Source organism: Mobula birostris, chromosome 14 (genome assembly GCF_030028105.1).
Source record: "Mobula birostris isolate sMobBir1 chromosome 14, sMobBir1.hap1, whole genome shotgun sequence".
In the NCBI taxonomy this organism is placed as follows: domain Eukaryota; kingdom Metazoa; phylum Chordata; class Chondrichthyes; order Myliobatiformes; family Myliobatidae; genus Mobula; species Mobula birostris.
The window spans coordinates 59,877,931-59,890,602 of record NC_092383.1 but is presented as its reverse complement, the minus strand read 5'-3'; the positions used below and the strand labels follow the sequence as shown (position 1 = coordinate 59,890,602).

General features: G+C 38.5%; 1 protein-coding gene across 1 annotated transcript; it reads right to left on the bottom strand.

Annotated features, from left to right (window-relative positions):
* Positions 1-1,506: 1,506 nt before the first annotated feature.
* Positions 1,507-8,329, bottom strand: LOC140209926 (pleckstrin homology-like domain family A member 2). The gene is made up of 2 exons (XM_072278597.1): positions 7,573-8,329; positions 1,507-1,940 (listed from the first exon to the last, which is right to left on the bottom strand). Exon 1 carries the CDS (start codon positions 7,972-7,974, stop codon positions 7,588-7,590), a length of 387 nt encoding a protein of 128 aa, XP_072134698.1. The 5' UTR covers positions 7,975-8,329; the 3' UTR covers positions 1,507-1,940; positions 7,573-7,587.
* Positions 8,330-12,672: the final 4,343 nt, after the last annotated feature.

Genomic DNA, 12,672 nt, shown 5'->3' with positions numbered 1-12,672 from the left:
GTAGTTTCCTGTTTCCTCTCTCCCTCCTTTTTGAATAGGGCTTGCAATCATCATAAGGGTTTGCTCCACATCATTGGGAAGAAATCCAGCAGCCCCAGAATTGTCTGCTTGGAACTGCGTTCCAATTATTGAAATTCTAGACACTAACGGTAGCCAGGAGGAACTCATGATTCCAGGAATAAGGTCTATTGCCATACAGAGCTTCCAACTCCCAAATGGTTACCTTGGATTCACCATTGAACCCCTAGCTGGCCATCTTCCATTCTTTGGTCTCTCTGCTGACTACAAAACCCAGCCCACTATTTTTTTTCCCTGGCTCAGGTCAAAGTCCTCATATAACTTTCGTCATGAAAATAATAAGGGAGATAGCCCACCCTATCAATCTAATGTAATATGATCCATTTCTCATTAAGTCCCTCTCAGTAAAGGACTGTTCGCAGTTCACTGGACCGGTAATAATTTAGGATCTGGGCTAGAAGATGTGCTCAGATTCAAGAAAGTTGATGGATGGTAGATTGCCTATTCAGACGTCTTGACCTGTCAGACTGAAGATCAGAATATCAGATCAGAATCAAATGTTTGAATAACTGTTTTACTGAGTCATAAAATTAAATTATTTTTAAGGGTGGTGTAGGCCTTTGAACATAAAGCAGCCAAGGAACCAAGAGATGCTGAAGGAGAACCAAGTGCCATGAACCTTCATGTAGAGATTAACATCAAACTTTGGTGATGATAGTGAGTGATGTGTTAAAGGAGGTAAGGCATAGTTATTGGCTGATTGCAGTGGGCTGAGAATACATCCCATAGCAGAACACCAAGGGCCTGTTTACTCAAAAAGATATCAAGCTCTTAAGTTAACTTTCACCTAACATCCTTTGGAGAGACCATCCCTTCAAGTGCTTTTCTAAAATATAATATGTCATCCATGTAGGGGTAATCTTGCATTGGTCCTAGGTTGTACCTGTTTCACAGATCTATTGCATTTATTATTAATATGTATTTTTTCTTTTCTAACTCTTTCCCACAATTCCTCCTAATTGCAGAATAAACTGCTTCCCCTATTCCAAAACATATAGTTGTATCACATTCTTAGGCATGTGGCTATTCCTGCCCAATTGTGCTTTGTGTAGTGATTCAGGTACAGAAAATCATGCATAGCTTTTTCTGTGACAATAGGATAGAACTAGAAATCAACTCAGAAAAGTTCAGGTCGGGTGAATTTCAAACAGGCACAGTAAGACGTGGGTGAGGAGAAAGCAACTATACACTGGCTTATAATTTCTATAGGTTTTTACTTCTTATAACTAAGGAATTACTGTCTATTATAAAAAGCTAGTAATTTTCTGTACTCTTTAATGTTTCAATAATAAAAACTCAAATGCATCCAGCTATTACTTTTGTTCTATCTTGTCTCTGCTTCCCTGTAATATTCACATTGGGCCATCCTCTTCTTTTTAAAGACATTTTGTTATTTAATGGTATCTTTGCTATTAAATACAAAAGAGGTTCAGTACGTAGTCATCTGTTTTTATTTACAGCGTTTCAGACAAAAAAAACTGTCATACAGATTGCAAGATTTCCCTTTTGGCAGAGTAAAATCACAATGTGAAGCATTGGAAAGACAATATATCTAAATAAATAAAGTCGGCAGAGTAATTTACAATGTATTATGCATGACTTTAATGTAGTCATCACTACAGTGAATATTGGTCATTTAATAAATAAAAAATTAAGACTTAGAAGCATTTTGTGAATAATGAATCTGTTTCTAAATTATTATAGTCCTTCTCATGAAAATACATCTATTTTGATTCATGATTGTCATTTGGTTGAACCGATGTATATTCTTGTGATGGCAGCAGACACAATTAATCCTGTCCATTCAGTATTGTTTGGTTGCAGGTGAAGTATTGTTCATTTCTTTTGCATATTGTTAATACCTAGAGGTAAAGAATGACATTAGACGTTAGACAGCAATCAAGACTTTAACACAAATAATGAGGTAAGGCATGTCATTTAAAATGTTAAACTGATAGTTTTGAAAATCCAAAAATAAAGCTCTGTGTAGCCATGAGAAAGTATCACAAGCCACTCTCTCAGAGAGCCAGATTTAATATTTTCTCTTCACCGCTTATATCCTTCACATGAATCCCTCATGTGGCGATGAATCATTTCAGAAATGTTCCCATGTGCTGAATGTATCTTTCAATAATTCACCCGGGTGAGATATCATTAATGTGCAAGCTAGTTTTAATTTGTAGCATGCTACTTGGGCTTTGCAGCCGGATCCTTGTCCAAAACAAACAAATGATGGTATTTACAGGAAGTCACTCCAACACATGCAAATACAAATTTGAACTCCTTTGTCCTTACCAATGGAAAATAACTGTATTCTGCTCAGTTACAACTGCTGAAATCACCTAGCTCCAAAAATAGGGTTGATTCTAAAAATAATCAGTGCATATTTAAGCACAATTCAACAAAATACAAAGTTACTTATCTTGAAAGTTACAGACCATCACTTTTAGGACCAAAGTTGCAATGTGTCCTTGCAAGTCAGTGATGAATTCATGCTTCTTTCTAGTCAGTCCCACAGGACTGAGGATAACCTACTTCCAATCTGCTTTTATGGATTCTGAGGTGGCTAATGAGGCCAGTTAGGGAATCCCAGGTTCTTCCACAGATGGGCTAGGTTGTGTCCGATCGTGAGTTAATGTATTTTTAGCACACTGGCAGCATCAAATGCAGCCAGTAGTGAAACTAAATCAATTAATCAGCCTGAAAATGTCATCAGAACAAAAACAGTAGCAGCCCATATATTTGGTGTGGTTCTCCAGCATTCAATAAGAAGATGGCTGATCCTTGGCCTCAACTCCTCTTATCCACCTGTTAACCTCAATATTGAGCATCCATAACCCACAGAGATACAGAAACGAAAGATTCACGGCCTCCTAACTTAATCTTTGCCTCTCCACCACCTCCAACATAATAGGTCAACCAATAATCTGGCTGCTCTATGTCTTTCAATGACATGACCTCTCATAGAGCACTGGTGCATTTTCTCCTCAGTCACAGCAATGTTAGACCCCTCTCTGTAAAACCAGCAAGACTACACATTCTCAGTGAGTCCCAATAGTGTAAGAACCCTTTAAGTTAGTGTAAGAACCCTTTAAGTAAACAAATTGCTTGACCTATATTTAAATATTCCACCACATGAAAATAGTAATGCACGTTCAGATTTTTTTAAAAGTTAAGTGCATGTGTAATCAGTTGTAGGTAAGCTATTCTACCTTCATTACTGTTTGCAAGGTTAGAAAATAGTAATAAATCACTTATAAAGAATAACAAATCATACACATACTTTTCTCCAAGTTTGTATAGTAATCTAATGTTCTACTCATGAGTATAAAAATATAACAGAATTAAAGATAAATTAAAAAATTATTGCTGAAATATTTGAGGTTTTATTCACTCAAACATTAACAAGGATAGTCTTAAATTTGTAATACCTATATGTCAAATATAATGGTACAGTACTTTCTAAGATACATTATATTCTGGTTATATCAGATATATGATGAGAAAGCCATTATGAAGAGAATCAATAATCATGATTGTATTTTTAAATGTTGTGTGTCAAAGATAGTCAATGACATTGCTATCCTTTACTACTGAGAACGTAATTTCTTCACGTCCTCTACCATCAAACCCCCATTGACATCAGTGACATTAGCAACCAGAGTTGCATTAAGCTCAGAAAGATTTGTTGTAATCAGTCTAATATATTTCCCTAATCAATCATTCCATTTTTGAACTATGCAAAGCACTTAATGAAAGACAGTGGCATTTATTTTCTTGAGGGGAGTTCAAACGCCAGCCTTCTGATGTGGTGTTGATACTGCAGTACCTTTAAATCTGAATGATGCTATCAATGGATCATTTAATGTTTAAAGGATTCAAATGACCTGATTGGTCTATTGCATGTTTTATCTCAAGTTGCAACATAATCACAAGATTGATTTTAATCTTCTAATGATTCATTTGGAACTTCTGTTTGCACAAAGTTCAAAGTAAGGTTCTCAACAACCTATTTATCCAAAAATGAATGATCAATTTTTGGGAGATATATCCTTAGTGTTCATATATTCACTGTGTAATATTTTAATAAGCTATCACAGAAGTGGTTTAGAACTAATTAATATCCCCTTTGGTAATAAACTATGAAAAATGATTATAAATCACAGACTATCACATGAATGTATGAAACGGTCATTCCAGTCATTCCTGGCTTTAAGTAAAACAGTGAAAATGTAACCTAATGGTGACAACTGTAAAAAAACCTTAACAGTTCCATTGATCTGGAACCAATGTTAATGATGTCCATGTAAGAGTATTGTACTGCCTTGTAAAACAACTACAGGAGGTTTAGTGTAATACAAATTACATTAGGTTACATGAAAATTTCATTAACTGTATGCTAGAAATCAAATTAAGATCTATGACAAAGTCCTAAAACGATACCATCTGAAATTTCAGCTTTCAATATTTGACGTCCTGGATACCCCAAAAAGTATGTAAAAATCAAACATAATTAATGATATGATTATCTACTGCAAATTTCAAATGAGAAAAAAATGTGTCAAGTGATTACTCGTTTCCTACAAAATTTTCAATTTAAATGTTTTTAAAATGATAGCGCTGAGTTGAGAAAGTCCATGTCACCAGTTCAACACGGTCATATTAAAAACGACTCATAAATTGAGATTTTAAATGGTCACAATTTATTTGAACAAGACTAAATGTTCATATTGAAAAGGGCCAATTAGAGATGGCAGAATATGGGCCCAAGAACATATTGCAGTGGCAGGGCCCAGGAGGAGCGAGGAATGGCATTAGGTTTGAACAATTTAAGCACCAGGCCAGATTGAAAGGTTCAGGGTGTCAGGGCCGGAGGCGAGGAACAGGTCAGTTCAGCTCACTGCCTGCTAAGCTTCACTCATCTCTGCGCTGAACTGAGACAGTGGCCTGCAGCTAATGGGCTCCTGAATCGATTGCAGTGATCACGGGCTTCACGGCTGTAGACTCGCTGTCGTGAACTTCAGTTCTTTGCTTCCTTTTGTTATTTGCAAGATTTGTTTTTGTTTCCTGCACATTGGTTGGTTTGACAGTCTTCCTTGAAATGGGTTCTATTGGGTTTGTTTGCTTTGTGGCTGCCGATAATGGGATATATCTCAATGTTGTATATAGTACATGTACTTTACTTAATGAGCATACTTTGAACTTTGTCCAAGTCTTGGACATGGCAAGTTAATACCCATTGTACAATAACTGCAAAGAACCCTGTGCCCCATGAAAAATAATGCCACAAGTCATTCTGCACTCCTCATGAAATTCTAATGTGACTCATATTTGAAACTGCAATCTTAAAGCCAATAGCGTCAATTTCCACCTTCAGGCACTTTCAAATACTTCATTCCACCAGCAAGGCAAACCATTCATTGTCATGGTTAACTCTCTTCAGATTCCTGTGCAGCTTAACTTTATAGACAATCATTTTACCTGATAAAGATTTTACAAGCTTACTTCAATTAATTTAAAATTATAATATTACCATGTTATTATGACACTTAACATCAATTGTATCGAATACTAGGGAGGAGCTTGAGACAATATTTCTGAATGTAACAATGGGTGTATACTCCATTCACAATTTACACAAAGATACCAGTTGGTGCTGAATTAAAATTGTGTTGTCCCATAATCTTAAAGATGCCATTGTACACAAATATTGTATAACTGTTGACTTAGAATTTTTGATGGAATAATTTGTTTCCATCTTCAGTTTTCTTCATGGTTCAACCTTAAGGTTTCCCCTTGTAATTTTTTTGGACTCAGGAAGTTGGATTTCCTTTTGTCTTCCTTAGTGAATATAAAAATGAGTAAAGGTATTTGTTATGCTGCTCACAACACAACTGAAGAGCTCAAAAGTGATTTTTTTAAAAAAATAAAGATACCTACTACATCTCCAGCATACAATGCACAGACCTAAAGCAACTAACTTCAGAATAAAACTGCCATCTAGCTAACCACCCAGATGGTGCATTTGAAGCCAATAGCTCTAACACAGCTCTCAATTGTAAACAGAACTAACCCATCAGCTTACATATCAAGAAAAGCCACTTGGATGAGACATTGAATGACTGATGCCAGAATGGAAAAAAACAGTGCAGTGCAGACAGATAAACCCACAATATTGAAACTTCTAACCTGTTGGTTATATTATTTTCCTAGTTCTAAACTTGCAAATCTTCTACTTCCTCATCAACACATTAGATCTATTATACCAGTAACATGCACATTTAAATTCATGCTCATTACATCACTATTCAGTTTTTGAACTTTTTTATGGAGCACAATTCCTGATTCCTTTCCTGATCTTTTGTTAAAGGAACCTTTTGCCATTTAACAGCAGAGATTTTTAACTGGTTTCAATCAAAACAAATTGTTACTGTGCTTAATTACTACAGCAGCGTTACTGAACGCATGAGAATGGACTAGGGAAGGTGTACAGTACCAATTGTTGCAAGTTAGATTATCTAAGTTAACGGAATCAAAAGGTCCAAAATGTATGTGAACCAGTCTGTAAGTTATAGTATCTGCTTTCCTATCAATTGAAACATATTTTTTACAATGTTGATTTCAACACTGAGATGTGAATTTTTAACACAGCCCCTGTAGAATGTATAATAAGTATATACACTGGTAGAGAAGTTCAGTATTAACTTTAAGTGAATTTGACAGTATTATTTAAATACGGGTTCTGTACATATTGAGTAAATTTTTGAATTTATGTGGTGCCACTTACATCCAAAAGGTAGTTCCCATCTGCTTCCTAGCTTGTATTTTAATGCTTTGCAACAAAATGATGTTAAGCTGCTGGATTCACAATTTAGTATCAAAATAAAATCTGCTTTTATTAACATTCACAGTGATGGGGCGGCGGCATCTTTTATACAAATAATCTATTCAAGTGCCTTGGCTGTGTTTCAGAAAACTTTCCCTTTGTGCTGGGACTTCAGGATTGCATCCGGTGGAATCTATTATTGTCTGCTGGTGGAAGGGTGCAAATGCCCGACCATGCAGTTTTCTACGAAGTACAATTATTGCAATTAAAGTTGTTTCCAAACATTGACTAAAATAATTTGTCTCAGAATGTTCAGAAATCACACCCCATCTGCCTAAACCTATAACCAGGCCATAACAAGGCACCGTCATATTTCTTAGCATTTGCTTACTGGGCTAAACTTTCGTATTGATGCAATAAGCTGACAGAACAGTGAACTGTCGGATATTGTATACATGTCCTAGGAGAATTACTTGTTCGGTGACAGGAATGGCGAAGGAAACAATGCCATTGTAAGTTATCAGTGACTACTCCGCGTGTCAATCGCCTGTTGATCCAACTGAAATGGATTCATTCATTTGCGACTTACTGGTAAATAGCACCGAGCCTTCAGTGGGAGAAGGCGGCGGTGATGCGACAAAGAAGCATTCTGGTGACCACCAACTCACCCTGGTGTCTTTGGATCAGGACATGGTGCTGATAGCAGTTGGCGTGCAGATGTGAGCCAGCTGTCGGGATTTCACAGACTGAATCGCCTGGCGGTTCTTAAACTGCACCATGCCCAGTGTGATCTCGGCGTTCCACGTCGAGTCTTCCAGGCACCTGAAGTCTATTTCCTTGTTATCTGCCATCACGATGGTGAAATAGATGTATCTGCCTTTCCTCTCCACGCAGTCCACCGTCTTCATGTTTTCAAAGGCGAGCACTTTGCATTTTGACCGGCTTGCCTTCGGATCGTGGATGCACAGCCCTTCGTCTGTCAACAGGCAGTTTTTCCTTTTCCAAAGCTGCAGTAAGCCGTCGCTCCTCTTTTCTAACTGCCCCTCCTTCAGAATGTTCTGACCGTTCATTTTGGCCGCACTTTGATTCTCCTTTACTGCAAGTATTGTCTACGAACTTGGGATGGAGGATCCTTCTAGTTCATCTCTCTCTCTCTCTCTCTCTCTCTCTTCGCTCCTCCAGTCTGTGCTAGCGTGCTGCTCAGGATCTGTTGTAACATGCCCAGATGGCTTTTTATTTCAATTCAGCATTTCTTCGCCCAACCCTCCGCTGACGTCTCCTAGATCAAAGGCTCAGTCCTACGCAGCAGTCAGTCATTCGGGCCACTCGTAGTCCGGGGAGGTGGGGGTTGGGGTAATGGCAAGACTGTCTGAGGTTTGGAAAGATGTGGGGCTATTATTCGCCTGTGAAATGGGGAAGCCCCTACTTTCAGTCTTTAACGTCACCGAAGAGCAGCCAAAGCCCCTGCCGCATCTGAAAATGCATAAAAATTCCTTCTTCTTAATCTAGAGGAAAAACGCAGGCGAACCACGCTTGTGTGCAATTCTTCCTGGGCACCATGTGCTCTGCTGCTGAGAGTTACGTGTTCTTATAAATAATGTCGTTGTCGCTCATTCTAGTTGATGCAAACCGCATTCCGAATTGTAGGAACGTGCTGCAACCCAATGCTTTAACATTTGTTTAATTTTGACACCTTGCCCACGGTCCTGTGAGCACCACGCATTTTATTTAATACAGACTGTATGTGCTCAGATTTATCCAGTTCATCAGCAGTTAGGGTTATTCATTCAGCCGATTGCGTTCATTCACCGTTTCCCCCCACCTTTGAAACTAGTGTGGATTAGAAAGAAAACACTTTATGAGATTGAATGGTGATTGTACTGCCTTTGTCTTGCTTCCGCTACATAATTCTGCAATTGTCCTTGTTTTAAGGTCGTTTATTCTTGCCTTCCTTCAGACTTAAGCATATCTGTTATTTGTTCCTCATCACCTGTACAGCCCTGGTTTTGATATTTTATGTATTGCCCAGGTTAGCGTCAGGTTTTTATTTTAAATAACCTGCTTTTTAAGAAACGACATTAGCACTGAAGGCTGAAGACCCTTGACCAGAACAATGCCACATTGATTCTCGTCATTTCTTTTTATATTCCAAATAAAACAATAAAAAGAGAAAAAAAAGTTGGAAATCGTTGGTAGCTCAGAAGGGGAGGGGGGGAACGATTTAGTGTTTCAGATCAATGATCCTGCAAATTCAACCACTTGAAACTTTAACTCCACTGACAAAGGCTGACTACTACTAGTATTTTCTGTTTTCAATTCAGATTAACATCTGCAATTTTTTGCTTTGGATTGTTGGGTAAAGGGCATTTTAGTAATACTTTGGTGGGATATGTGGTCACCAATATTTTAATATGTATTTTATTCTTAAAATTTGCAATTGTGTGATACAGTGTATCAGCATTCTCATAGAACAGGTGGCACAGTAGCATAGCTTTAGCGTAATCACTTTATAGCACCAGTGATCACTGATCAAGCTTTGGTTCCCACCGCTGTTTGTAAGGAGTTTGTACATTCTCACTGTGACCACGTCAGTTTCCGCTGTGTGTTCCCGTCACTTCTCACATTCCAAAGATATATGGTTAGGGTTAGTGAGTTACGGGCATGCTCTGCAATGCCAGACGCGTTTGATGAACATTTATTGCTCATCACTAGTTGCATTTAAGAAGTCATTAATGATAACCAGTCATGCAGTAAGTACCCTGTGACCCGTCTGATATATCTGATCGAATGGACAATGAATCTGGATCGATTTCAATTAGGAAAACAGGCCCAGGAACTCCAGATGGAATTTAACTCAGGTGAGGTTAAAGAGATGCATTTTGGGAAGTTAAGCATGCAGAGTGAATGACCGGCCTGGTGGAGGACCCGAGGGGCAAATAAATACGTAGTTCCTGGAAGTCATGACATATGCAGACAAAGTGATGAAGGAGGCATATGGCGAGCCCGCTTTCATCAGCAGGGCACTGAGTACGAGAATTGGAATGTCATGCTACAGCTGTGCAAGACATTGGTGAGACCGCAGGAGTGCCGTTTGCCATACCATATGAAGGATGTGGATAAGCCAGACAGAGTGCTGAAAATGTTCACAAGGATGTTGTCAGAACTGGAGGGCTTGAGCGAATAGGAAAGCATGAATAGATTATGAGTTTTCTCTGGAGCGAAGGAGAGGTGTTGCTTTATAAAGGTTTATAAAATCATGAAGGGCATAAATAACATGGATTGTCACAGTCTTTTTTCTGAAGCAGTGGAGTCTAAAACTAGAAGGAATAGGTTCAATATTGTAAAGAAAAGATGTAAAGGGGACCTGAGAGACAAGTTTTCACGCAGAATGCAGTAGGGATATGGAAAAAGCTTCCAGAGGAAGTGGTAGTGCCAGGTACAATGACAATGCTTTAAAGAAATTTGGACAGCTGCAGAGACAGTTGAACAACTTTACAGGGATATAGGCTAAATACAAGCAAATACAGTAGGATTAGCTCAGAAAGGTACAGTCCATGTGAGCTGAAGGACCTGTTTCCGTGCAATATAACTCTGTGACTCCGTGATCACAGTATAAATCTGAGAATTTTAAACACAATTCTAAATACCTAATTCTATCTATTATTTAATCATGCCACTTAATTGTTGTGTTATTCAAAAGAATTCTTATTTATACGTTGTCTTTTTACAATCTGATTTTACAATTCTAAAATGCGCATCTAAAGGTGATGCTAATTAAGTGCAAACAACAGGAATTCTGCAGATGCTGGAAATTCAGGCAACACACATCAAAGTTGCTGGTGAACGCAGCAGGCCAGGCAGCATCTCTAGGAAGAGGTACAGTCGGCGTTTCAGGCCGAGACCCTGAATGTCTAGAGATGCTGCCTGGCCTGCTGCGTTCACCAGCAACTTTGATGTGTTGCTAATTAAGTGCTTTTGTTTTCAAAGGCAATCCCTGTTGTAACACAGGAACATTCCACTAGGTGGAGCAACAGTGTATTAGACCTCAACCAACAGGATCAGACCACCTCCTTAGTAGCCTCCAGATTCGTCTATCTTCCTTAGTTCTGCTATCCATGAACCTGAGGTAATCAACAAAAATTGAGTTGAGTTCTAACACTTCTATACCTGATTTGATACTGGATCCACTCATTTTTAACTTACACATGGGAATCACAGTGGTACAGCTAGGGAGGGCTACTGCCTCACAACTCAAGAGACTCAGGATAAGTCTTGACCTCTATGCTTCCTGAATCAGAATCAGGTTTATTATCATTAACTTATGTGTGGTGAAATTTGTTGTTACAATGGCACGCAAAAGTTTGGGCACCCCTGGTCAAAATTTCTGTTACTGTGAATAGCTAAGCAAGTAAAAAATGAACTGATTTCCAAAAGGCATAAAGTTAAAGATGGCACATTTCTTTAATATTTTAAGCATGAAAACTTTTTTATTTCCATCTTTTACAGTCTCAAAATAACAAAAAAGGAAAAAGGCCCAAAGCAAAAGTTTGGGCACCCTGCATGGCAGTACTTACTAAAACCCCATTTGGCAAGTATCACAGCTTGTAAACGCTTTTTGTAGCCAGCTAAGAGTCTTTCAAATCTCGTTTGGGGGACTTTCATCCATTCTTCCTTGCAGAAGTCTTCTAGTTATGTGAGATTCTTAGACCGTCTTGCATGCACTGTTCTTTTGAGGTCTATCCACAGATTTTCGATGATGTTTAGGTCAGGGGACTGTGAGGGCCATGGCAAAACCTTCAGCTTGTGCCTCTTGAGGTAGTCCATTGTGGATTTTGAGGTGTGTTTATGTTCATTATGCTGTTGTAGAAGCCATCCTCTTTTTATCTTCAGCTTTTTTTACAGGCGATGGTATTTAAATGAATTCATTCTTCCCTCTACCAGTAAATGTTCCCTGTGCCACTGGCTGCAACACAAATTCAAAGCATGACCGATCCACCCCTGTGCTTAACAGTTGGAGAGGGGTTCTTTTCATGAAATTCTGCACCCTTTTTTTTCCAAACATACCTTTGCTCATTGCGGCCAAAAAGTTCTATTTTAACTCCATCAGTCCACAGCACTTGTTTCTAAAATGCATCAGGCTTGTTTAACATAGAATAATACAGCACAGTACAGGCCCTTCGGCCCACATTGTTGTGCCGACCCTCAAACCCTGCCTCCCACATAACCCCCCACCTTAAATTCCTCCATAGATGTTCCTTTGAACCTTTTGAATAGAAGTTTTTGGCCTCGAACTGCATAGTATTACTGAAGCAGATTGCAATATAATATGGATCACAATAGGTGATCACAACAGTTCACCTTTGCCTGACTCTATGTTGTTTAATTCTGTTTTACATTCAGTCAATTGATGCATCTGCTTAGTTTTGTGTTTGAGACTTTTCACTCAGTTATGCTTTTCGTCTGCCTTGTGTACTCTCTCGATGTGACCTTGTTAGTGATACTTTCTGCAAGCTTTTTCTTAGAACCAACAGTCATTTGCAGCATGGGAGGATTTGCCACATCGATAACATTTTTGGCTTTTTGCAGAATTTAGGGACATTTTGTGCATTTCACATTCTAACCTCCTTTTCTGTAGTTCTGCTGCAGTCTCTAACAATATTGCAATGATCAATGCCCATTCTAAGATTAGGTCTCTTTCTGACAGTAGCCTCTTCTGAGTGCTTTGACTGTTAGAGTGGATTTCTTTTTGGGTAGATGATTTGTTAACA

Bases quoted from the DNA above. Each gene is read 5' to 3' on its own strand.
- LOC140209926 (XM_072278597.1), bottom strand. From the start codon at position 7,974: ATGAACGGTCAGAACATTCTGAAGGAGGGGCAGTTAGAAAAGAGGAGC.